Raw genomic sequence first — 24,209 nt, 5'->3', positions numbered from 1 at the left:
GACGGAAAAGTAACGCACGACTGTTACGACACGTACTGTTTTAGCTTAAAAATTCATTCCAATAATTCGTGGACTTTCTTTAAAGTTTAATATATAAAAAAGCCCATCGGGTAAGAAAGGAACAAAGTTTAGATTTTTAGCAATACTGTTACTCGTATTGTTAGCCGTATCGTACCTATGTACCTAAAGATATTTTGTAAATATTTGCGTCCCGGAGCTTCACTCCTGGCTCTCATCTGAGCGTTTCCCGCTCCGGTTTCGAATACATCCGGAAACAACAAATTGCAGTCGTGAAACCTAGCTAAATGTTCAAAACGACCAACATAGAGTGCGGGGAAGTGGGATGGAAGACCGTATCGTCTCGCCCCCCCTCCCGAACCCCTCTCATATTCTGTAGTGGCTTATTGCCTAGTATCGCCCGACGCCGTGCCGCGCGCACATCGTCACCCGCCTGCTTCCCCTTCTTTTATTATCACTTCGCTTCAGTCAGTTCTCTACTAAACTCTTACAAAGCACCACGTATCGCATGGTCGCTGTGTTGTTGTAAAATATTTAAAAACATCATGCCTAGTAATACTGAGTGGAATGAAAATGAAATAAAACTGATAGAATTTATGAGGAAAAATCCACAATATATATCGCCGATGTACAATAACTGGTCAAAACCAGATTTGGACAAAATGTGGTCAACATTATCTACAAGTCTTAATATACCGAGTAAGTTACCATCTATGTGAAATTATTATTAGATGTTAATATAATTTTTATTTATTAGAAGAATTATTTGAATTATTATAATTTTTATTTATTGATTAATTAGAATTATAAATTTGTGTTCTGTCATAATATTGTAATCATTGAAAATGTATAATAAATATATATTATAATCATTGAAAACGATTTCAAAGTTAATAATAAATTTATTGCTTGAGCTTAGATTTTTGTTTCAGAGCACGAATGTCGTCAGAAATGGTACAATATAAAGAACAAATACACAAGTATATTGACAAAAAAACATAAACCAATAAAAACGAAATATCTTGATGGAAAATTATCGTTTTTAGATAAATATATTTTAAATACCAATATCAAAACTGGCTCTCACGTGGAACCAGATACAGATAAAGCAACCGATTCTGATGAAGACAGTGGAGAAGAAGATTTCGTCACAATAGACTTGAAAATGATCGAAGATCTTTTAGTTTTACGCGGCGAACCACAGAAAGATAACGAGATATCCAAAATGGATAACATTTTATCAGTTGTGTCCAAACGAATTGATGAAGCATTGTCTTCATATATACATCTAGCAAATAAATCACTAAATAAACCAGAATCATTGTTAGGTGTACAAATTTCAAAAAGTAATGAAGTTACTTGGGATGTTGAGGTACAAGATAATTTGAATTTGCCCTGTAAATCAAATTATACTGAAATTAATGAAATGGTTTCCACTAATTCTCCATCGCACGAGAATATGAATGACGCCGCGCATGATGTTCCAAGTACCTCAATGGCAAAAAATAGATGTAGGACATCTCTATTAGTAAAGGAAAGGCCTGACAAAGATGATATGGAAACTATATTCGATATACATCAAAGTTCTGATTCTGAATCCTTCTATTTAAAATTAGAAAAATATATAAAAAGGTTTTCTGTGGTAAAACAGGAAGAAATACGTTTGAAAATCTGTTACTTAATAACGGAACTAGAAATGGAAGAAGATTAATTGTTAGATTTTAATTGGATTGTATGTAACCCTACCAGTTTATGAATGGAATTATTGAAGTGTATTATTTGACTAAATATTTTAGTTCTAAAGCCAACCTATCCCAAAGGATGTCGCAAATCCAATTGCCTATCACTCTATGCAGGGACATCATTAAAAAATAATAGAGATTATCACGTAAACCCTAGCACAGATATTGACTCATCTCCTTAAAAGAAATAATATATACTCCCTCTAAGGGTGCACATGCAAATCATCCGATGCCACGGTGCACAAGTCAATAGTTTGTGTCATGCTTTGTCAATGTCAAAATACGCTACCTTATGTCAGTGATGCACTCTGCTGGCGTGATGATAATTCAGTAATATTCCTAAGAACATATTTTTTATACGATAGACAATTTTCTTATTATCTCATTGTTTATTTGCTGGTCGGTTTGTAAGTTTGTGTAGAATTAAACCCCCAAGAGCGGCTTCATCATATTTAGGTACTACATGTCCGAAGATAAGCAGGGCTGCATTGCGTGTAAATTTTACATGTCATGTCTTGTGTTTAACGGAACCTGCCCTCCCGACTGTTACCTACTTAAAGATAAGCTAAATGTGGTCTTTGTGACTCTCATATCTTGTGTGTTCTCGGAACTCACAAGATATGGTAACACCCATCGTTAAAACAATTGAGGCGCCTTATTTTCATAGCATGGTGTTTTCTGTCATTGTTCAACTTTCCATCTAGCACGTAGTAAAATATTCTTTATTCTGTGCCATATGATTTGCAGTTAGTTATCTACTGTACACTTAGTACACTAATGAAAAATACATTCCTTAGAACAATATTTAGGTCTTACGCACGTACCTACTTACATAATATAGTATGTATCTACCGTTCATGTATATTTTAATTTTAGAACACAAATGCAGACCATTTAGCCTAACACAAATCATTAGGTGATGATTGTAGCTGTAGGTAGGTACAAGAGATTAAAGGTATAATGCATCGATATAATTTAAAGGTTAAATGCAATAAGGTACTAAACACTATATTATTAGGTACCTTGTGCAATGAGAATACCTGGTATAAAATATAATAAAAAACAGACTTAAAAGCTTACCTTTGCTTCTAGGCGGAGTCCGATGGAACATAGAAGAATTTCAAGCCAGTTCACAAAACAAATATAAAGCAACATTCAATATATCGAAGACTTGAAATCTGGTTCTGCAGTACCGCTATGCTATGCACTTTATGTTTCATAAAGTTACACCATGTAGTTATATATTTACACTGTATCATCACTGATCCGATATATACTTTATTGTTTTTGAAAATTTATTAATTTTAACTTTAGAACACAATGAAGTTCGTAATAATATGACGTTCGTTCGATCGTTGTCGTTTACGTTCAACCGGTAGAGCGGGCGAAGCGCGATACCTGCTTCAAACCCGTCGACTAATGGACTGTCTCTATAGAACAGGTAAAGGCTCTATAGGAACTCACGTGTTTACGTGACTTTGTGTATGTGTGTTGTATGGCTGTGAGTCAGAATAACAGAACCATACAGAACTCAAGATAGGTACCGACAGGCGGTGTTTCGTGGGCTCAGGCTTCGTGTCCTTTTTGTGTGTACATATCAGTTTTGGTTTTCACAAGGAGCTATTTCTACCATTTAAACATTTTACAACGAATTTTTTTTACAACGAATAACAAATAAAAGGCTACTAATAATGACTTGTTTTTCTGACTGATGTAAAAATAAATCGATTAAAGTGATAAATAATCAAACACAATCTTTAATTTGTTCATTAGGAAGTTTTCATCATTAGTGTTTACGTAATTTACTATATTTTATTGTCAGAAGTTCAGAACTAAGAATATTAGAAATGCTTTTTAAAATTGTGTGTCATACCTAAGTACAATCCAACAAGCTCATACATTTTTGTTTTTTACATTAGAAAAAAAGAAATAGGTAATTACTTACGTAGGTGCGTGTATAGTACTCAGATTCCTAAAGGTCATTAGTTTCTTTGTTTTTTATGTGTGCCATGGAATTGTAGGTACTTCGTAGTACGGAGTAGCTTTAATTCACCCCAGTAATGTGGTGACTAGAAACATAAACTAGAGACCGTATCACGAAAAAAGGCCCGTGGCAAAATAAGGAACTATCAACAACAGATAGGCGACATTGTTGTTAGCAGCTACAGTAGTGCCAGTGCGCTACTGTAGTCGCTGTCGCTGGAAACATCAATGTCAAAAAATAACAAACCTTTCATGGAACGGACTAGAAACAGATTCTTAGGTTGTTGACAATCATATTGTATTTAATTAATAAGAAATGGTTTAATTGCTCGAGCTAAAATTACCCGTATGAAATCGCAAGATACTAGGTAGTTAGTACATAAATAATAAAATATTCGCTGAAAAAATTAAATGCTATAATCTAATGTAATAACTTACTTGACGTGACCAATCAAATGTAAATCATTCTAATCACTCTACTTTCATTTCTACCTGGTTATTTAGACTGTGTGTTCTATTTTCAACCCATTCCTGTCTCTTAGGCAGTTACCCCTCATACTTTCCACCCCAATTATAGGCAATATTTCCGAGATTTTTTTTTGTTGAAATCTAGAAAAAACGGACGAAGTTAACTAATTTTTTATCTTACAGCAAGGATATAACTTAAATAAGCACTTGATCAATTACAGTAACTATTCATAAAACGCTTATTAATTATTTCCAAATGTATTTGCATGCTCATTGCTTCCTAACTTTGACTTTGTTTTGCCTTTTAGAATTGTCAAGAAATTTACTACCTAGTATTGTGTTACTGTTGTAATAAAAGTCAACGTACTGGTCTTATTTGAAAAAACATAGGTAACTATTTCGTTTTGTTCTTAGTCACCCCGTGCGTTCGAGTCACCCCCTTTTTTGATAGAAATTTTTTTTATAGCAACATTCATATACGTAAATAAGAGCAACAGTAAATACAAATAAATTTAAAATCAGTCTTCAAACTTTGAAAACAAACAAAATTAAATTCGCTTTCCTTTCCTTCCTTTATGCTTTGTTTTGAAAGAAAACTTTTGCAAATAGCAGTCTATACATGAATTCTCCGACTTGTTTTAGTTTATAAATACCGCAGACTGGGTTTTCACGCATGGTCCAGGACCTGTTGCGCGATTTTTGGGAATCAGGTGGTGAGTATCATCAATTTTGTATTTGTGTTATTTAAAATCCGGCTTTGACGGCTCTGGTTATATTTTGAAGATAAATTTATTAGTTATTTATTGTGTCCCACTACTGGACAGATGTTTCTCCGGTAACCCTACCAGGTTCACTTGTTTAACAATAACATAAGTAGGTAAGGCAGATTCTTTTAATAATAATTTGATTTCAATCAAGTTAAATATTTTTATTAGTATACCTATTATTTGTTCAATTTAAACTGTTCAGTTATCACAATTTTCGACGTCCCAACTTGGCAGCGACCTTCCTTATAGACTGGGCAGCGACCTTCCTTATAGATGTGTGTCCTAAGATGGTACACGATACGGGACATGGATATGGGACAGAATACTTCCTCAGTAGGTATTTCCATTTCATTGGATGTATTAGCTTAGCTTTAAATAGCCTAATATCATAAGTTCGCTTTAATTTACTTAAATGTTTGTAGCAAAATGAAAAACATCATAATTTTTAAATTCATTTTATTTTCAATAACATAAAAATGTTATGTTTTTTTTCCATTTTACACATTTCAAAATGAATTTTTGTGGGTATCAACCTGATTACTAAAATGCTCAGATGAAGTTCAAAATTTATCCTACCGTACAGTTTGGCTTACAGAACTCCGGGTCATAGGTAGTCGCACCTTATTTAGAATTCTTCTTTCACTTATTTCCAAATGCTGCATCTTATTTGTGCGAGCACAAAATCTACTCCATTCAGCAGCAGTTCATAATAATATTCAACAAAATATATTGTAATCATTTACTCATTTGGACAGATCATACAACTCGATTTTTGTACTTTTAAATGTGATATGCTATACATTTTTTGTGATATTTTTGATTTTATACAAATGAAATTATTATTTTTATTACCTAAAACAGGTATACGAGTAAAAAAGTACTATTTGGTCTTACAAAAATCGTTATGATGATCCATCCAAAAGCAATATTTACTACAATAAATAGAACTAGCTAACTGGAATTGAAGGTCCCTTAAAAGTATGTATTTTAATGTTAAAGCCATGATCAACTAGACATACAATTACTTTGTAGGTAAAATTTTTCATTCATTATAAATAGCAATTAATTGATCCACAAAAACTCACGTATATCGCTCCAGTTGTCTGAATAATTGACCACGGCTTTGTATAATACTAATTTTATTGTTTTCGTAATAGTTGACTAACTCTAAAGAGGCGTCCATATTCATAGCATGAAGTAAAGATGCGCAAATCACCAAATTTACATAAGTTAGTGAAAGTATTGACAGTTTACATACAACTCTAAGTTAGAGATATTTATTAACTGTTATTTTAAAATTTATATAAGTATGTCAGAAAATTTCACAACACCTAAATGAATTATGGAGTAAGGATGATTGAAATTTGGGAACTTAATTCCATTTAGAAACTTCCACAAATGTGTATCTAAAAAAAACAATAAAAAAGAAATAATGTTTTTTCTTTACTTTAACATAGCGTCAAAACGCCAAAAAAGTAAATGAAACATTTGAAAATATGTGAAACAAGACTTGTCAGTTCGATGCTCATCACAATTTTTATCCATATTATTTTTCATTAATTTGATAAAATTACATAAATCAACAAAGATATACATATATATTCTCTCAGTTAACTGATAAATATATAATCTTATTTCATTATTGCTTGATTTTATTGAATATTTATATATTTTAAGATGATCTGTACATTGAAGTCTTTGAAACAAAATTAAGATGAGCAAAGATTTATGACAATTTTCATGTATGTATATTGGCATATTTGCACTTGTGATTAAAGAAACGTATCAGAGTACAGAGCTTAGTTTAGAGGTGATAGATAACGCTTCGGAAGTTGAACATAGCGTTAACATTCAATATGCTGCAATTTTTTTACTAAATTGAACTAACTATTGAACTACATAGTATTTTCAATGATTCAGAATGTTTCTGTTGATTCGATACTTATGAGAAACCGATATTCTCTGTACTCTGAACAAATGTAATACAGTATTTTGTATTATGTACATGTAAAACCATGTGTAGACTTTATATTTTAGTAATACTATACTAAACTGGCCGTCGTATAAGTATCTGCCATGATCTAAAATATAACTAGGTAATATAATATTCTTAACTAAAATTATATTTACAAATAATACAGTTCATTACTATTTATATAGAAATTAAAATATATTTCTATCATTCTTCGCTTCACATAACGCAAAATAATTTAACAGAGTTCATTTTTGCACTCACATTTACAATATAGTTTTGTAACTAATTTGTTACCATTTATTTGTTGATTTCGAACAACTCATTTAGATTAATTATATCACCCATTATGCGAGTAGCGCTATACTCACTAAACCTATCATATCTTACTATAAAAATGCAGAATATGCGAAAACGTCAAGGAATATTTCAAAGTACCTAAATGGCAATTGAACATTATAGTTCGCTCGCATCGAATAGGAACTATAAGATTCATAATGCCTCCAAGCAGGCGACGCGCGGTACGTTATAGTATATTTACAAGTCGCAGCGACTGACACCTCTTGCAGTACTAAAACAACTAGCACAAATAAAATAACTCCTCTTTATGTACACTCGGCAACGATCCACAAATAGTAGACACAAATCAAAACTCTAGTAGATTATATCATATCGAATACGAAATTGAATTTATCTATGATTTGTGTTACAGTTTATGCTAGAGTTTAGAATATAAGGAGCTCAGTAGCGCCACCGTTTGCGCGGCGGTGCGAGGAACTATACATGCACAACACCGCAGTGTTTATGGCCGGCGCGGCGAACGCCCCGCCTCAATACTTTACCTATAAGCTAAAATTTTCTCATACACCAACGTATCAATTGTCGATGCTTTCGTGAAATAATGCTCAACATCACATGCCCATTTCATAGACACGTGTGTGTACCTTTAGGTCACCGAGATTCCGTCAGTTATACTCGCAACATGCATGTTCAACATTACCACAAAAGGAGAAGAAACTAAAATCTAGTATCACAATGTCGGGCTTCGCTGGCCTGAAAGCGAGTTAAACCAACGCCTCACTAAACCTAAGGATCAACAAATCACATCGGAATTATCTGCGCAACGAGAAAGCGATCAAATGTGTTTGCAATTAACTGGTTACCAGAGGAACATTGTCATAATACTGTTAGTTCTGCAAATTGACCGAATGTAATTGAGATATTTATGAAAAAAAAGAGTAAAAACACAGAATTACAAAGAGATTACCTTAAAAATATTTTTGCCAATTTGGAAACTATATCATAGAGCGGTGGGAAAGCTTCTTTTGCAATGCTGGCTGTTCTGGTTCGTTTCTCGTTACGTATATTCGTCTGAGATCTGCATGGCGAAAAGTTATTCAAATAATGCCAACAAGTCGTCTGAGGATGGCGCTCGAGGCGGATGTGATCCAGCAGAAGACGATGATGACGGTGGCGTTGCTAGTAACTCGCCCAATGCAGGAGCGTCCAAATACGACAGTAATTCCATCGGATCTACGCTCGTTTCTGGCAACAACTGGAATAAAGAAACATAAATTGTTAACTGTTTTGACAAAGTCTGAAGCAGTGTGATCTAGTGAACGTCGACCTCTACAGAGTTTTTATAAAATTGTAAGAAATCAAGAAATAAATAAGAAATAAGTATTTAAGTTGTCTAATAAACTTACATTGAGATTATCGGTTCCCTCGCCGTCGATAACGGCAGCAGGGTCAAAATTGAGATCTCCCGGGATATCAACTTCATTAAGGCTGTGATGGCCAACGGAAGGAGGACCCGGCGTGTGAGAGGAACCGGGAGTGTGTGCTCCACCGCCGCCTCCCGGCGTGTGTGCTGATCCGGGCGTGTGTGGCGTGTGAGGTGTGTGAGGCATCTAGAAAAGTAATGTTGCGATGAGATCAGGTAAAATATGCATTACTATGTGTGTCTCCCCAAGTTTTGCATTATTATTATCATGAATAGCCATCGCTATCTCAGTATTGCGTAAAGATCTTTCTTTTGTTCTTCCAAGGCGTACAATTTAGGACCTGTTGCGGACTTCTTTCAAAGTTTCACATGCGAAAATAAAGCGTATAGAAGTTGACATACAATTCTGCGACAAACAGACGTACATGTAACATTTATAATAATACCTAGGTCACAATATACTATAGTCACTCGATACAATTCCAAAATACGTACCTGTTCATTCAAACTTTTCTCCATTGCATTGAGAGGATCTAACGAGTTGACGCTATCATTCAAGTGTGACAGTGGACCGTTGCCAGCAAACTCGTTGCTTCCAGGGCCATTGTTCATGCCGAAATCGTAGTTCTGATTATTCGAGCCCGAATTCCTATTCTGCCCACTTTGGTTGTACGATGAGATCATGGAGCCGCTGGCAATAGTGTTCATGTCGGGAGGAAGGTAAGGAGATAATGCTTGGTTCATATCCCAGTTGTTCATTGTCGGCATATTCATCGAACCCGGTGAAACTGCCTTTCCTCGTTTTCCTACGCTGTTGTCACTATCGTCTTCTTGCTGAAATTTGAAGTAAATTTTCAGTTATAAAAAGGCGCTAGAACAGTGAAGTCTTCGTCATTTAAAAAATATTCTTTCACATTCGACTAATACTTATGAATTAAAGTATTATATTTACCTTAATCCCAGTACTCGACGGACTTTTAGCCGCTTTCCAATTAGCCCCACTATCAATGGTTACTTCATCTACGTCGGAACTATTTAGCGTATTGAGTATCCCCCACATATACTGATCTACTTCTAGGCCTTCTAACTGCGCTGGTTTACTGTAACATAAACAGTTAAGATTGTTAGGATTTTAGCAAATATGTAAATTTTAGGACAAAATTACATGTCATAGATGTCAAATTACATGACCGCAGGCAATATGGTAAATGACTTTAGATAAAATAATCCCTGTCAACTTCAAACGTTGTGTGGTTTTTTGTTTACTAATAATATGGTACTGTTAGACATACATTTGTTGATGTACTTACTTGCAAACAGGACATCTCCAAGATCCTCGTTCACAATTGAGTTGCAAGTAGGATTCTAAGTCAAAACACTGTATGTGTTTGCATTCGTGGCCGCGCGCCGGTAACGTGATTTTCTTGAATGTGATAGGACATTTTAACGATACTTTCAATGCGGTTTGTTCCACACTGTCCCGATCGTTAGCTGTGTTCGAACCATTGCTGTTTGCTGGCGTCTGGTTGAAGTTCATCTTTATTTTTGCAATACAGTGATCTGCTGTTAGCAATCGTTTCCTTAGTAGTCCTTGGAGAACACTTCGGACGCTCGGTCGATGGACTAATTGTAATACAAATAGATGTGACTGAAAATAAAAACAAGTTTTGTCAAGGAATAATTTCGGCGTATGGTGTAAAAGAGAGTTGTTGACAGTATTTATTTATTTAAACGATACGATTTATAATGCGTTGTAATGAAGATACTTACACAACAGCAGGCTGAGACTGTGATCTGTATCGTGTTTCTGCCTGGTTGACACACTTCTTTCAGGTACAACGGTTTGTGTGATGTTTTGTTCTCGCCTCTATCTATGACTAATGGCGTTGCATTGACTGACACCTGAACACTCGCTGGCCAGTTTGTGTTCATTTGCCGATCCTCGTGATGGAAGCATTTCAGTTGTAACTCAAGGTCCGACCTGCAAGAGAAAGAAAATATCGTAAATGTCTTGTTCGTGACTTGACAACATTCAGTAATATTGGTTTTGAAACAAAGCGCAATAACACTCACCTCCATATTAATGTTGAGTGGACCGTGGGTTTTAATTGGAATACATGATTGCTAACTGCTAAATTATGTTCTAATCTAAACGGAGGCAGTATAATACCATCTCTTACGGGGAATGTTAACCGGAGCTCGTCATCTGAAAATAGATACGCACCATCTTAGTTTACGACATATTTGTCTAAAAATCCATATAAGAAATTGATATAATATGTCTAAACTTTTTCATAAACTTACTTTGCATGCCCATCGGTGGTTTGAGCTCATTGAAGTGGGGCTTTACGTCAGCATTTGGACTAATGTATGGCGGCATACTGCTTGCTGGCGTTAGAGGTGGCGTGGGATTTCCGGGCACGGGACTATGCTGGTAGCTCATATTGGTACGCATGGCCACTTCCTGCGCAAATTGTCCGCTATATTGACCACCATACTGCCCGTTCCCCCCTTGGTGCTGAGGATATTGGTTAGGAACGCCACCGTTAAAGTATTGCCCTTGGTTCGAATACGGCGGCGTCGTTTGCCTCATATTTCCCCTCATTGATGCCCCAAAGTTTCCAGAAGGCCCCAATGGTTGCTGGGGAGGATATTGCCCTTGGAAGCCCGGTCTGCCGCCGTATCCGGCAGGGTATTGCCCTGGGCCGAATCCTGGCTGAGCACCCATGTATTGACCTTTTCTCTGGTTCATTAACATGGTTCCAGACGGGTACGGTGTATGTCGCCTCTGATATCCAGGTCCCATTTTCGCAGATCCACCCATTTGACCGGGGCCCATTTGAGTGGGCATCATATTAGCGTGCATACCCATATTAGCCATCTGCGCCATGGGATTCATGCCATTCATGCCGTTCATGCCGGAATTGCCCATCTGGCCCATTCCGGTCATACCATTCATCCCACCGTTTCCCGCCATTCCCATGCCAGTCATCGCTGGGTTATGGCTGCGCTGCTGGGCGTAGCCATTCATCGCGCCATATTGGGGGTTTCCCATAGTCATGTTGTTTTGCATCTGGAAAAAGGAAAATGATTATTTTTAGCAACCAAGTCACACGTTATGATTTTGTAGTGTAGTACACACTGTTATCTTGATAATTTGAAATCATTATACTGTAAATGTAAAGATGGTTACCTGCGAGAATGGCTGCGAGTCCTGCATCGCGGCCGTGGTGGCCGCGGCGACCATTGCGGCGGTGGCGCCGAACTGCGCGTTCTCGCCGCCGCCGCTCATCGCGCCCGGACCGCCGGCGCACCCATTGCCGCTGTTGACAAAATATAATAAAATAAATATACCTACTCCGTTGGTATTTAAAAAACTGAATAATCTAGACATATTTTTATTGAAATATTCATTTAAAAAATTAAAATCTTTTCACTTTGCTAATTAATTGATACTTTAGCTTTTTTATAAATATGAGGTGAACACTTCAAACACACTGACAGTGAACACTTTCATACAACCAGCCTGTTATTTGTTTATACTTTAGTGACATTTAATTTAAATTAAATATTATAATTTTGATAACATGATATAGATTAGGTGAAGCTACAAAATACAAATTCCACCGTTGTAAACGCGTTATAGCGCAAGTATGTTTTAATGTGAAATCGGTCTAGTTAATTTTATTTCACTCACGATATAAGCAGTTTCTATTGCAAGCGGCCTTGCAGAGTCGAACATTCCACACGTTAACGCTTCGATTATTAATAAACTCAAGACTCAATATTCAACCCAAATTCAATCTATGTAAGATCTGTTTTTTAATGTGTACGGGTATTTTATTATTTTACACACAATGAGAGAAAAAAATCAATATGGACGCGTTGTTACCCCTGTGTTTCTCTCGGGATGTGTTTGATTTTTTGTATGGCGCTGGAGTGGGAGACCGATTCATGTGAACCGCTTTTGGGGCGAATTCCCGAGCCTCCGCGGAGCCCTTTCTAATAATTCCCTTTCGACAAATGCACGACAAACACTCGCACGGGCTATCCATTGTTACATTCTTTCTCTGTAGTAGTGCAACAATATTTAGACTATTGTACTGTATGAAATAATTTTAATGAATACAAACGAACATATACGCGATAAAATCTTCGTAATGATGCTCTGTTTACACATATACATTTTCGATACTGGTTACTTAAATTCACGCAGTTATTTAAAACCAGAACAGGTCAGAAGTAAAACTGTCAACACAAAATTATTTAAAAATTAATGGTCGGAAATGACCATGTTAGTTTTCTTCAGCTACTTAAGTATTCTCGTAAATAGCTTAACAGATACTTAGTAGCATCGACAATCAATAAACACACAAGTCAACAACGCTCAATTCGACGTCTCCTCTATTCATCGACTCTGCAGATGATTTACAAGGGTCCTTCCTTAGGTAAACTGGGCCCGACCTGCACTTCTTTTTATAGTTTTGTCAGAGCTTTTTTTCTTTTTGCCGACCAAAATGTGTTGCCGACAAAAAATCTGTGTATTCTATATCCTGGTGCACTTTTTGTAAAAGTGGTACCACATCCGAATAATCACTTACGTTCTGTTCAAAATATTTGGGATTTTGAATGCGAACGTCGGTCGGTCGCAGGCGTTTCTTTTGGTTCATTCTTGGAACTTACTTTTTGTGGAATTTTATTTTTCGGCAAATTCGTACTTACAGACATGTCTGATGTTATGTGCTTTAATTTCAAAATTCGGTACAATTTGAATCTAAGCGGACAAGCGAATCTTGTTATTTGTGGACGCATGCGTTGACTTGCTTTTCGACAGGAATCTGCTAAATAAATCAATATGAATGAGTAGGTATGTTACTATTTCGAGAAGCTGGAAGGTGTTTGGCATAGTATTGAGAGATGAGCGTATAACGCGTTGGTATTTTGATACATAGGCTGCAGTTAATTTTAGATTGGTGCGCAGACGTGTCGGATTCCTAGTTAATTGGCAGTGGAGATCATCGCTTATTGAAACAGTTAACAAATGCTTCAGGCACAGTACCGTTTCACTATTGTGCCACATTAGTTTATATAAGTATAATGTCGACGTATATATTAAGGTTAAAAATGATGGCACAAAATGGTTTGTTAAATTCTTAAGGTGTTTTATTTTGCTATAAATTAATTTATATGGTTTAACACGTTTTCTTATTACTAGTCGAGTGTTAAATAAGGCATTAATTGTGAGTCTCGTATAGATTACTATCGTGGTAGCGTGAAGCCGTGCCGTGTTCCACCCCATGTTTCGACGACAGTTGGTCACCCCCATTTAAATGCCACTTCACATTGTGGCTTGTGCGCACATTGCTTTATGTAAAGTTGACGCTTTAATATTATATTGACGTTGTCACGTTTAGTAACAGTTTGTCGGAGTAATTAAATTATAATTCTAACATTGTAATTGACTTTTTGTCCTTACTTTAACATTTCTGTCAGCAGGTTCATTGCAATACTTAACATATTTATATAGAGCGTATAAGTGATTCTTTAGTGTTATAAACAATTATTTATGAGAGACGTACAAATTATTTCAATATATAAATTCTTCACGATCATCTTTTGTGGAAAGACAGTAGATGTAATTGATTAATTAACTACCTTTTTCGATTTCTATCTAATTTTAGTCAATTGACGGCGGGGTCGGGAGAGAATGAATCATGCTTCAAGGAGCGGATTCCGGGGGTTACAAATGGAGGCGAGCGTTCCGGGGTAAATACGGCACAATGAGTGGGGAAGGGTCGCCGCGCCCGATCGCCCGCTTAGGGTAAGTGGGCCCGGTCACGTCAATATGGGGCTTTATTACGAAGCTGCCGATAATAATTTGTTTGTCTACGACTATATCGAACCATGAGCTTTTTAAATGGATTAAAACTATGATTTAACTTGAGAATTTCATGTGTACGTTATTGTCTAATTAATCAGTGATACATTCGCGGTCTCAATTAAACTCAAGTAGGTTTTGCATTAAAACATTAATAATGTGGTTCTTTAATGATAATTGAATTGTTCAAGATCATTTAAGGAAGAATTGGTTCAACCCTATTGAGCACGTGTGTACTTAATGCCTGTTATGCCCGCGCATCCGCCCCCAGCCCGCCCGTTGAAAACTGACGTTTTTTCCCACGATAACTTACTAACTGTTACAAATCTGTTATTACTAGTTACAGCTTTGTTTTGAGATCGAAGATTGTTTGTTTTTGACACTTCATGTCTACATATTGATAATATTATTTATCGTGCTAATGTAACGGTTGGCAACAGTGGGTTGATCTCCTGGTCGCTACCCTCAACTGAAGTAGACTTCCTGTGTTCTGTTCACACAATCTCGTTACCAGACCCTGCTGTATTATTATTTACTTATCGGTTTTGTATAGAGGCAGGCAGCCATCAACAATATGTCGTTTGTAAAGGTGACTACAAAACAAAGCCGTTGAGCGCCTCGGCTTAGCACCTGCTCTGAGTTTTTTTATTAAAATATCGAAGTTAATTATTATTAGAGTAGGGTTATTTGTTCTTTTCTAAATTATTGATCTGTTTTTAGACAAAACTATTCGGCTCAAATATAAAAAATAGCAGTCTGACAATCCCATGAGTCTAGTGATGCTACTCTAATATTTTGTTTGTTTGTATTTATTGTAAGCGCTAAAGTGCAGTCACCGCTTGCATTCCCACTGTTCGCTTGTGTGAGTTTGGCTGCCAGTGTGTGCGTGTTGTAATGGTGTGAGTGCGGCGGAGTGCGTCTGTGTGGGTGCTGGATGCCCTGAAGCGCTTGTGCGTGTGAATGGAAGAGCACATTTCATTTATAATTGCAGCGGAGCGCGGTCGACAATCACACTTACTTGTGTGTACTTTTCACCCCTCGTAGATAATTCAGTTTAGACTGCATATTTGTATATTTAACATTATATCTGTCTTGAGAATAATTTATCTTCGCAAATTAATTTCATATTTTCAGAAAGTACATTTTATGAAACAATTCTAGCGTCAGGTATTTACGTGGTGGGTATTTTGATTTTATTGCTTGTTAACCACGATAAGGTGGCGCAGGTAAGCCGAGTCACGTTTCAGCGTTTTGTTCAAATGTAAACAAACTTGTTCCGGATAAGATAAAAACAGTATTATAATACAAGTAGGTATCGTGTTTTGGTAGTCTGATAAAATACATCACGAAGCGCGCTTTTCGTCATACTAATGAGCTAATTATTTTTATAGCACAATAAAATCAATATTTTCGAAAAATAAACTTTTGACTTTTCCATGACGAATAGGTGTATAGGTAACGAATGCGAAATTAGATCTAATAAGTTTCAAGCTCTTTAAAATTTGCGATTTATTTGAGATTTAAAATTTTTAGAAAGTCTTTCTATGAAGATAATATTTTTCCAAGTAGTTGTATTAGGATTTTTTTGGGTATAATATACCTAAAATGGTACTAACCTAGGATTGTTGACTCTGTAACCAATGGTCCCTTGCTGGGAGTTGTGTTTGCCGGTGTCGGGAGCGTGTGCTCCCTGGTATCCGATGGTTGTGTAGCCAGACGAGCCACTAGAGTTCGCCGTCCTGTCGATTGCCAGCACCCTCTGAAACACCATGCACCTCGATGTAGCACCAACTCACTCTGCATTCAACTCACAATTTTATTTTCACGAAATGACATCAACACATTCGATGATGCAGATAATTCTTGTATCGAGTAGCGCGCGTAAATGCAACCAACCGTTGGTGGAACGTCAATTACTCGACGAAACGTTCATCGTCACGTAGGCACAACCAAAATATTTGCCCGTTTTGGATTATTTTTAATGATTGAGATTTTCGTTTCTATTCACTTGTTATTAATTATATCAATTTCGATTTTTTATTTTTGTGACATTGACAAAAAACACACATAATTGTTTTCGATCTGTTTGCATTATTTAACATTAATTTTTTTTCCAACGACGAACGTTCCGAAGATTCCACATCTCAGTCAGCTGTAGCAAAATCCAACATGCGCTACTTTGTGACAGGTGGTGCATAGTAGGTAGTTTGGTAGCTATGTGTTCGTTGTTAAATTTTAGACAAGTTCTTATCTTCTTAAGAATATTTTCTTTACTTTTTACGTCATGGACTATATTTTGTTGCTTTTTTAAAATTGATTCCTATTTTTTGTAAGCTCATTTAAATTGTAACAACAAACACATCACTTATTTTTTTTTATCTTTTAATGCACTTTAATATTTACTTTGTTATCACTTCACGAAGATAGAGATCCTTTTGATGCACTACGAATAACATCCGTCAAAATCCAAATTTTATGTCACTTGCAATCCTTTTTGGGGGGCCACTGCACAAAAATCCACAAACATGCAAAAGTTCACTTTTCACAAAACACCAAAAGCATCCAAATCCAGGGTAGTACAATTTGTACGTGTCACTGTGTTCCAGTATTGATAGGCAACGAGTTATCGTTCACTCACGAGTTCGACTTTGAAATCACCGAAACATCATAGACGTGTTGCACGAGTGTCGACCGCGACGTCACTGACGGCGAACGTCCATGCATTCGACCGTCAAAGGTAACACTGGATGGCGATAGCAAGCCGGCGACGGTGAGTGAGAGGTTGCGGCGCGGGGCGCTCCCACCCCGCGCGACGTTGCCAGCTCGCCGCGATAAGTGGCGCACCCCCGCACCCCCTCTGTCCCGCTCGTACGTCGTCGTCTCGGCACTCGGCGGTCGGCCGCGCTCGGGCGCCAGCGCGCGCTGTATCGGCGCTGCCCCGCCCCGCGCGCTCGACGTTTTCACGTAACGGTCCTCAATCGAGCGCGATATTGCCAGTGCGATAGTTGCAACGCTCTGTCGTCATTGGGATTAGTCGGTGATCAAACAAAGTCCTTATGAAAATCATGATGTTATGACTATTTTTATTTTCAGGAGTTTTGATAAATAAATAAGGTTGATATCAAGAGCAGACATAAGTATTTCGCAGGTAGACGGTTTATCGAGAAGTTTTTGCGCAGTGGCTCGTCGACGCGACGGTCGGAGAGCGTCTGCGTTGAGGCATAATAATTAGCGACGATAAACAATGGGCATGTCGTCCTCTGGTCGATACTGAGTCGCTACCTGCGCGGTTGACGATAGAGGACACATGGCTCGTCCTGTAATGTCCTTGTCGCGCATTGATGCGCTCCGCCCGTTTCGCACTCGACATTAGCAGTTCATTGCAATTGTTTATTTAATATGTGATATTATGATGTTTTCTCTGTAATTATTACAATCGAATAATCTTAATTGTTATTACCATGTTAAGTACCTATTAGTGGGATATAACTTATAGGTCTTGCTTAGGTAAACAATTTAAGAATTTGGTTAAAACTAAATGTCAAACAAACTCATGTTTTATCATAAAACTAATTAAAATATGTGTCATGTCAGTAGTGAATAAGTAACACTAAAATATTTTAGAAATAAATCATACAATGCAACAAGAGTACATACAAGAACAAGTATATCTACTACTATTTTATGATATCTATTAACTAGCAAATGTCTGTATTAAAAAATAAAAAATGTGGTTTTTACTTCCTCGTAGCACCAACGCGCTATCATGCTACAAGATTTTGCTACGAGCTACGAGCGAAATCGCGCGATATTTTTAAACTACGCATGAACAGGCTAGAGATTTTACCTTTCTTTAAAAAAATGTACTTACGTGCTTAATGCTATTAACGCTGTTTTTTATATTGCTTACAAGCAATAAGAAATTAGTGACAGATTGATTTAGTTGTTATAATTTTTTAATTGTATAGTACATTGTTCTAAATGTATATACATATTTGCTTATATGAGGAATATCAAGGAAAAGTGCCAGCAGGCTATGCTATAAAAAATTATATTGTTTGCTCAAACTAAAAAAAATGTCGGATCATCAAATTTTTAGAATGAATTCGTACATCCAAGCAGTAAAAAAGAGAAATTCATCAAAATGTTATATTTAATGTGATAATTATTGAAGCATAGACGGTAGTAAATGGCGGTAGTGAGAGTAATATAGAGTTTTGGTCGGACACGCGCTCGCTGGAAAGTCGGGAAAGCGGCGCGGGTGCCAGCGAAACGCCGTCCGCGTTCCGTTGCGCTTGCGACTGCCTACAATCACAACTAAGTGCAACTGCGAGGACTTCCATCTAATGTTATTGACAGATACAATGATTTCCTATTAATAGCAATAGATTAAAACATGCCATATTTAACAGTCTTCCAATGAAAAAATTAAAATATATGCTAAAAAACAAGAAATGAATAAATTAAAATTAATATAAAAAGTAAGAAACTTAGAGTAATTTTGTATGAGAGAAAAATCCTTCCTTATTTGCTATTGATTATGGATTGTAGTTAAAACATACAAACAACGCGCTGTTCATCAATCGCACTGAAACATAAACACCTATGTTGTTTTGTCAGAATCCCGTCTTCAAGCTAGCTTAACAATGTAATTTTACAGTACGCAACTATGCGAATTGTCGTTTTAACTGGTCGTTGTTGACACACATTTGTTATTTTAGACAATAACGTGTCAGTATCAGTTTTTCATACGTTAATCAACGCGGTGAGATGACATTAAACTTGAGTCACGTGCATTCTACACGCTCCGTTTCTAGCCGGTTGCTGTTTAACAATAGCTCATCATCAAAGCGTTGAAAACGGAGAATTAAAAAGTAAGTTTTTCCTCGTACGTTGACAACAGTTATAAATCACTGTTGCTGTGTTTATTTTACGATCCGGCTATTATCGTCAACTCCGTGGTTTTGCAATACGGCCGCCTGCGCTGCGCCCGCGCTTCGAGCTTGAAGCGCAGGAGTCATAAAAAGCAGATATACCTACTCAAACATGTATCAGTTATTTCGGTAACGCCTTGTGTTTCCACTCTGTCCATAGTATGGGCAGGACGTGGCCATATTACTATTCCTTAGTGAAATACGTTTTAGATGTTACATTATCTTACGGAATCCCCTTATCTATTCGTGATATTCATCATGATATTGCAGTTTTCTTGTTCAATATGTAACGTAAAATTTATACAAATCTGTTTTATTTCATACACTCTCGAAAGACTAGAAATGAAATAGGTTTTTATTAATATTAAAAGTTATATAGACAGTCTTTCTCTTTATGGTGATTTTATGGAGTAAAGTTTATTGGACATAACATACGATTAACTTTTAAATAACCTATAAATAGCATTACACGATTAAGCCAATTGAACTGTTAGAACGGTCATAAGTGGCACATAATGCAGTGTAGCAAGTGCATGTCGGTTACATGCACCTCCCTTACCAACAAACCTGTTTCGCGCTTCGCTCGGAAAATGTGTCGCCAACACCAATCGCGCGTGCCGACCTGCCGTTTCCTTCACTGTTGGGTATGATTAAGTAATATTCTAATAATATGTTAAATTGGACGCTGACTGAGAGGTACAGCGCAGATACATAATCACTGAATTTAGAAACTTGAAAACGTTTAGAGGATAGATTTTGTTGTTTAGACAATAATTATAAACATTTTTTTACTAGTATAAATGAATTAAATTGAAATCCTTCCCTAAAAAACAAATTTATGTGGAATTGAGCCGAGGGCTACTAAACCAAGAAACTAACTAGGTGGTCCTTTTCTAGGGCGGGAAACACACATCTCATTTTATGTATCCTTGTTCTCTGTTGTTTTGTTTATTTTATTCCAATACAGCCGAGAATATAGAATTAAATTATCATTGCTTTTTTTAATACCAGGTGTAAAACAGGTGCATTTAGCAAATGCTTTTGCAAATAATGTTTTTAATCGTAAAATAAAAATTGCGTTTAATATAATATACGTGACCGGTTTTATATTTAATTATGTTATTAATTCAGTATTTTGTTTGTCTTTAATTTATATGGGCTAATCAGCACATAAACAGCACATTTACCTAAATTCATTGCAAATTCGCCACTATTACCGCCGCATAGAGATTCATGCAAGGTAACTTGGCATGCGGTCAAATGTACTTTTTTTTAACTCCTCACGTGCGATAAGAACTTTTAGAGCATCAAACTTTGTTTGGCGCAGTGGTAAATAAAGTGCTTGCCTCTGAACCGAGAGGGCCCGGGTTCGATCCCCGGTCGGGTCATGATGGAAAATGATCTTTTTCTGATTGGCCCGGGTCTTGGATGTTTATCTATATATGTATATGTTATAAAATATAGTATCGTTGAGTTAGTATCCCATAACACAAATCTAGAACTTACTTTGGGGCTAGCTCAATCTGTGTGATTTGTCCTAATATATTTATTTATTTAAAATGTTCACTAGGATACAAGTACACTTTAATGTTGCGAGATTGCAAATTATTGTCAAATCTCAATAATAATTTTCTGATTTCTTTCTTTCAGTTTATAAAAATAAAAAATATCTATGTGAGAGTTCAACTGCCCTCATTGTATACTATTATAATTGAGTGATTATGATTATACTATATTAACACGGAGACCTTCACGGTTTGCGGAAATCCGCAACTCTAGTCGTCTAACTGCTATTAATGAAGCCGTAAAATGTGTTTTGTTTTATCTTAAAATTATCTGTGATATATATCTTGATCATGTTATCTCTTGTTTTGGTAATTGGCTTGGGATTGACACAGATTTTTATGCAATTTGTGATCTACATCAGCAAAGTATTTTTAAATGGATTATTGTCTCTTAAAAATACCCTGAATTAATGCTTACTTTGTTGTTCAATTTTCCGTAATACAACTTTTACCGCTCTCGCTTTTCTTTTAAGACCACATTTGACGTGTCTATATTTATTATTTACAGGCGAGTGATGATTTCCATTCTTTGCGCTGAATGGATGTCGCGTCGTCGTCGCCAACGAGAAAGCCAGACATGAAAACAACATTCTTCACACAATAAACGCATTTGTATTATGACAAGTTGTGTGTTGGACTTCTTTCTTAAATCACGTTTATTATGTATGTATGAAATTTTGAATTATTGAATTTAAATTTAAGTATTAATTATTTTCTTTACATGTCTCCTAATTTATTGCTATCGCCTATGGCTAATGTTTGCGCTTCTATTTATATACACTAGTAATGTTTTATGACATAGGTAATAAACTTGTTATTAATCACGTTATTCGTGATGCAACAGATTTCGGTTAAATATCGAACGCATCGGTTTCCATCAGCACCGGTTTGTGACAAAGTGACAATAACGTGAATTTATTGGGCGAGGAAAATTTAATTGCCCAGTGTGGAGGTAACGAGCAACAATGATACGCGGGAAGGGTTAAGTGTTTTACGAAAATAAAGGCTACAGAACGAGCACAATGACTCAGATGGAATTCAGTGTTGCCCGCTATGCTAAGCTTCGTCGGAATCAGAAATACAATCCTAATTATAATCGCACGCATCCGTCGAGCTTCAATCGGTCGCTCGGCCCGCCTCTACCTCAACTGCGGTTTGTTCTATTTAAATGCATTTTGCTTCAGTAAATTTTGTTCGCCTACTAATAATTATAAATGCAGAATGTCGAGAATAACGTAAAATAAACATATTAGTTTAGCTCTTCCCCTCAAGTGTCCTGATCATCAATGCGTAAACCGTTTGGGTTCACATGATACGGTTGCTTCTTATAGCTTGGTTAACAACACTTAATATTATTTTTATTTAAATATGTTCATGATCACGGGTTTTAATGCCAGCTGTTATATTATAAAAATAGGAAATGAGCAATTGTTAGGTAGACCAAAACGTATTTAAATTAATTGTTGAAATATCTCATCTTTTGAATGTGACCTAATATTAAATTGATTGAGCACACAGTCCTTATCACAACAATGTTCATTTGATTTTTAAATTAAAATTATATTGATAAGCGTTGTGCTCAATAGCTCAATCGCTAAACCATCAGTTATGTGTACGAATACACTGACAGCGTAAGCGTGTGGCGAGTGGTTTGTGTTAACGTTATGTGTACATAGGAGCAACATTGCCTTGCCGCAATGCGGTGAGACGCCCATATGTCGGCATATCGCTCCTGCCCTTTTAAGAGCCACATTCAAACACCATTTACATCTAAATCACTTTCGTTTCATTAATTAGTCTACGATTCATTCTGTTAAAAATTGCGATGTTAAGAGCTTTTTGTTTGGTTTCAATATCGGACGTGAACCTTGGCATTTACATGCTCGCTTCACAATATGCCCGTACCTTGACAACGATCATTAGTATAAAAATAGAATGATGTGAGAATTGTTCATTTAGGTCAAAGGTATGCTGTTAGTGTTCTGATTTTATATTAATATCGTTTGCAATGTTTCTTGCATTAGCGCCTTTTTATCTTGTTTTTAATGAATATGCTATATATTAGATACAACGGTACAATGTTCATCAAACTGTAGTAATTCATTTTATCACTAAATAACATTTTAAAATATGTCTACTTTTCCATAGGTTAGGTACCTACCATACCATATCAGTAAAAATAATATAGAGAAAGAATAAAAATATGAAAGTTAACTTGTGTTTTTTGTTTCAGCTCGACATGTATCGAGTTAGTAATACATTAGGCCAGCGTTGATTTACAAGACTTCGCTCCGTGGGCGAGACTATTCATAGTACTAATATACTAAATATAGTACCGATTCCCTATTATTTCTCGCGACTGAGTCAGTCCGTGAGTGGTTCCGTAGTTATAAGTAGAATCCATGTTTTGTACTGGGTACGGAAGCATGTTTTAAGAAATAAGGTCCTATTTGTTTTTAGTATGCAATTTTTGTTATGATTTTGGATTAAAAGATTTTATAAAAATAAACTAGTTTCATATCAATCATAATCCTACATTATGGCGATACTAATAGCATCTCAAGGACAGACAGCCGATGGGCCGTATGCAGGTACTTACGTCTGAGGAACATCTGCCTCGTACGCGACGCGTGGCAACCATAGCTGCCACCCGGCAGGGCCGAGCCATGAGTGATGGACACAGAAACCATTCATATGTTACCAGACTTTGCCGGGCGTGAATTCCTGTTTTAATCAAGTTTGTTTTATATTAATAGTTAGTATTCTTTAAAGTTTAAATGAGGACTATTTATTAGGTTCGATGTTTTACTTTATCAGAACTATGTAGGTAGTGGTCGATGATAATTTATCTTGTCATACTACCCTGTGAAGTTTTAGATATGTTATTATTCAATCTAATCAATGTTCATGCATTTTGTTATCAAAACTAAACGATTAATCGTAATAAACACGTATTTTAATGATAAATTAATAAACTTTAGCGTGAAAATGTTACCTTAAAATATCTATCAATCGAAAGGTGAATATCAAGCTACTGCAAGTTTTTCGATACTTATCAAATATGTATTGCTATAAGGTGTTTTTATAACAAGTTTTATATATAAGTACTTATATAAACTTTGCTTTCTTTAAATATGTATTGCTATAAGGTGTTTTTAT

The 24,209-nt window shown here is 36.1% G+C and overlaps 3 protein-coding genes and 1 long non-coding RNA gene across 6 annotated transcripts in view; 2 read left to right on the top strand and 2 right to left on the bottom strand.

Moving 5' to 3' along the window:
• Positions 1-3,193, bottom strand: part of LOC128671445 (uncharacterized) — a 66,333-nt gene extending 63,140 nt beyond the window's left edge. Inside the window, exon 1 of the mRNA XM_053747896.1 lies at positions 2,841-3,193. Within this exon, the coding sequence (XP_053603871.1) occupies positions 2,841-2,871 (31 nt within the window). The 5' untranslated portion in view covers positions 2,872-3,193. The remainder of the gene's footprint in view (positions 1-2,840) is intronic.
• On the top strand, positions 433-2,847 carry LOC128671446 (uncharacterized). The gene is made up of 2 exons (XM_053747899.2): positions 433-717; positions 951-2,847. Exons 1-2 carry the CDS (start codon positions 564-566, stop codon positions 1,727-1,729), a joined length of 933 nt encoding a protein of 310 aa, XP_053603874.1. The 5' UTR covers positions 433-563; the 3' UTR covers positions 1,730-2,847.
• A 1,498-nt stretch (positions 3,194-4,691) lies between the features above and the next one.
• LOC128671444 (uncharacterized) lies at positions 4,692-23,937 on the top strand. Of its 2 annotated transcripts, none has more exons than XR_008404846.1 (3): positions 4,692-4,924; positions 21,559-21,713; positions 23,284-23,934. It is a non-coding gene; the product is annotated as an uncharacterized LOC128671444 (long non-coding RNA). The 2 variants fall into 2 exon arrangements; XR_008404847.1 differs by lacking the exon at positions 4,692-4,924 and adding an exon at positions 17,433-20,129 and having other exon boundaries at positions 23,284-23,937.
• tna (tonalli) lies at positions 5,418-17,348 on the bottom strand. 2 transcript variants are annotated; one of them, XM_053747895.2, is made up of 11 exons: positions 16,955-17,348; positions 16,168-16,310; positions 11,867-11,996; positions 10,978-11,746; positions 10,747-10,879; positions 10,444-10,654; positions 9,984-10,321; positions 9,626-9,773; positions 9,169-9,507; positions 8,657-8,860; positions 5,418-8,505 (listed from the first exon to the last, which is right to left on the bottom strand). In XM_053747895.2, the coding sequence occupies exons 3-11, from the start codon at positions 11,963-11,965 to the stop codon at positions 8,344-8,346; spliced, it is 2,403 nt and encodes an 800-aa protein (XP_053603870.1). In that variant the 5' UTR covers positions 11,966-11,996; positions 16,168-16,310; positions 16,955-17,348; the 3' UTR covers positions 5,418-8,343. The 2 variants fall into 2 exon arrangements, with proteins under 2 accessions (XP_053603870.1, XP_053603868.1); XM_053747893.2 differs by having other exon boundaries at positions 10,747-10,900; positions 16,955-17,347.
• Positions 23,938-24,209: the final 272 nt, after the last annotated feature.

The sequence above is a fragment of the Plodia interpunctella genome, chromosome 7, assembly GCF_027563975.2.
Source record: "Plodia interpunctella isolate USDA-ARS_2022_Savannah chromosome 7, ilPloInte3.2, whole genome shotgun sequence".
NCBI lineage: Eukaryota > Metazoa > Arthropoda > Insecta > Lepidoptera > Pyralidae > Plodia > Plodia interpunctella.
This window is presented reverse-complemented; position numbering and strand designations above follow the sequence as displayed.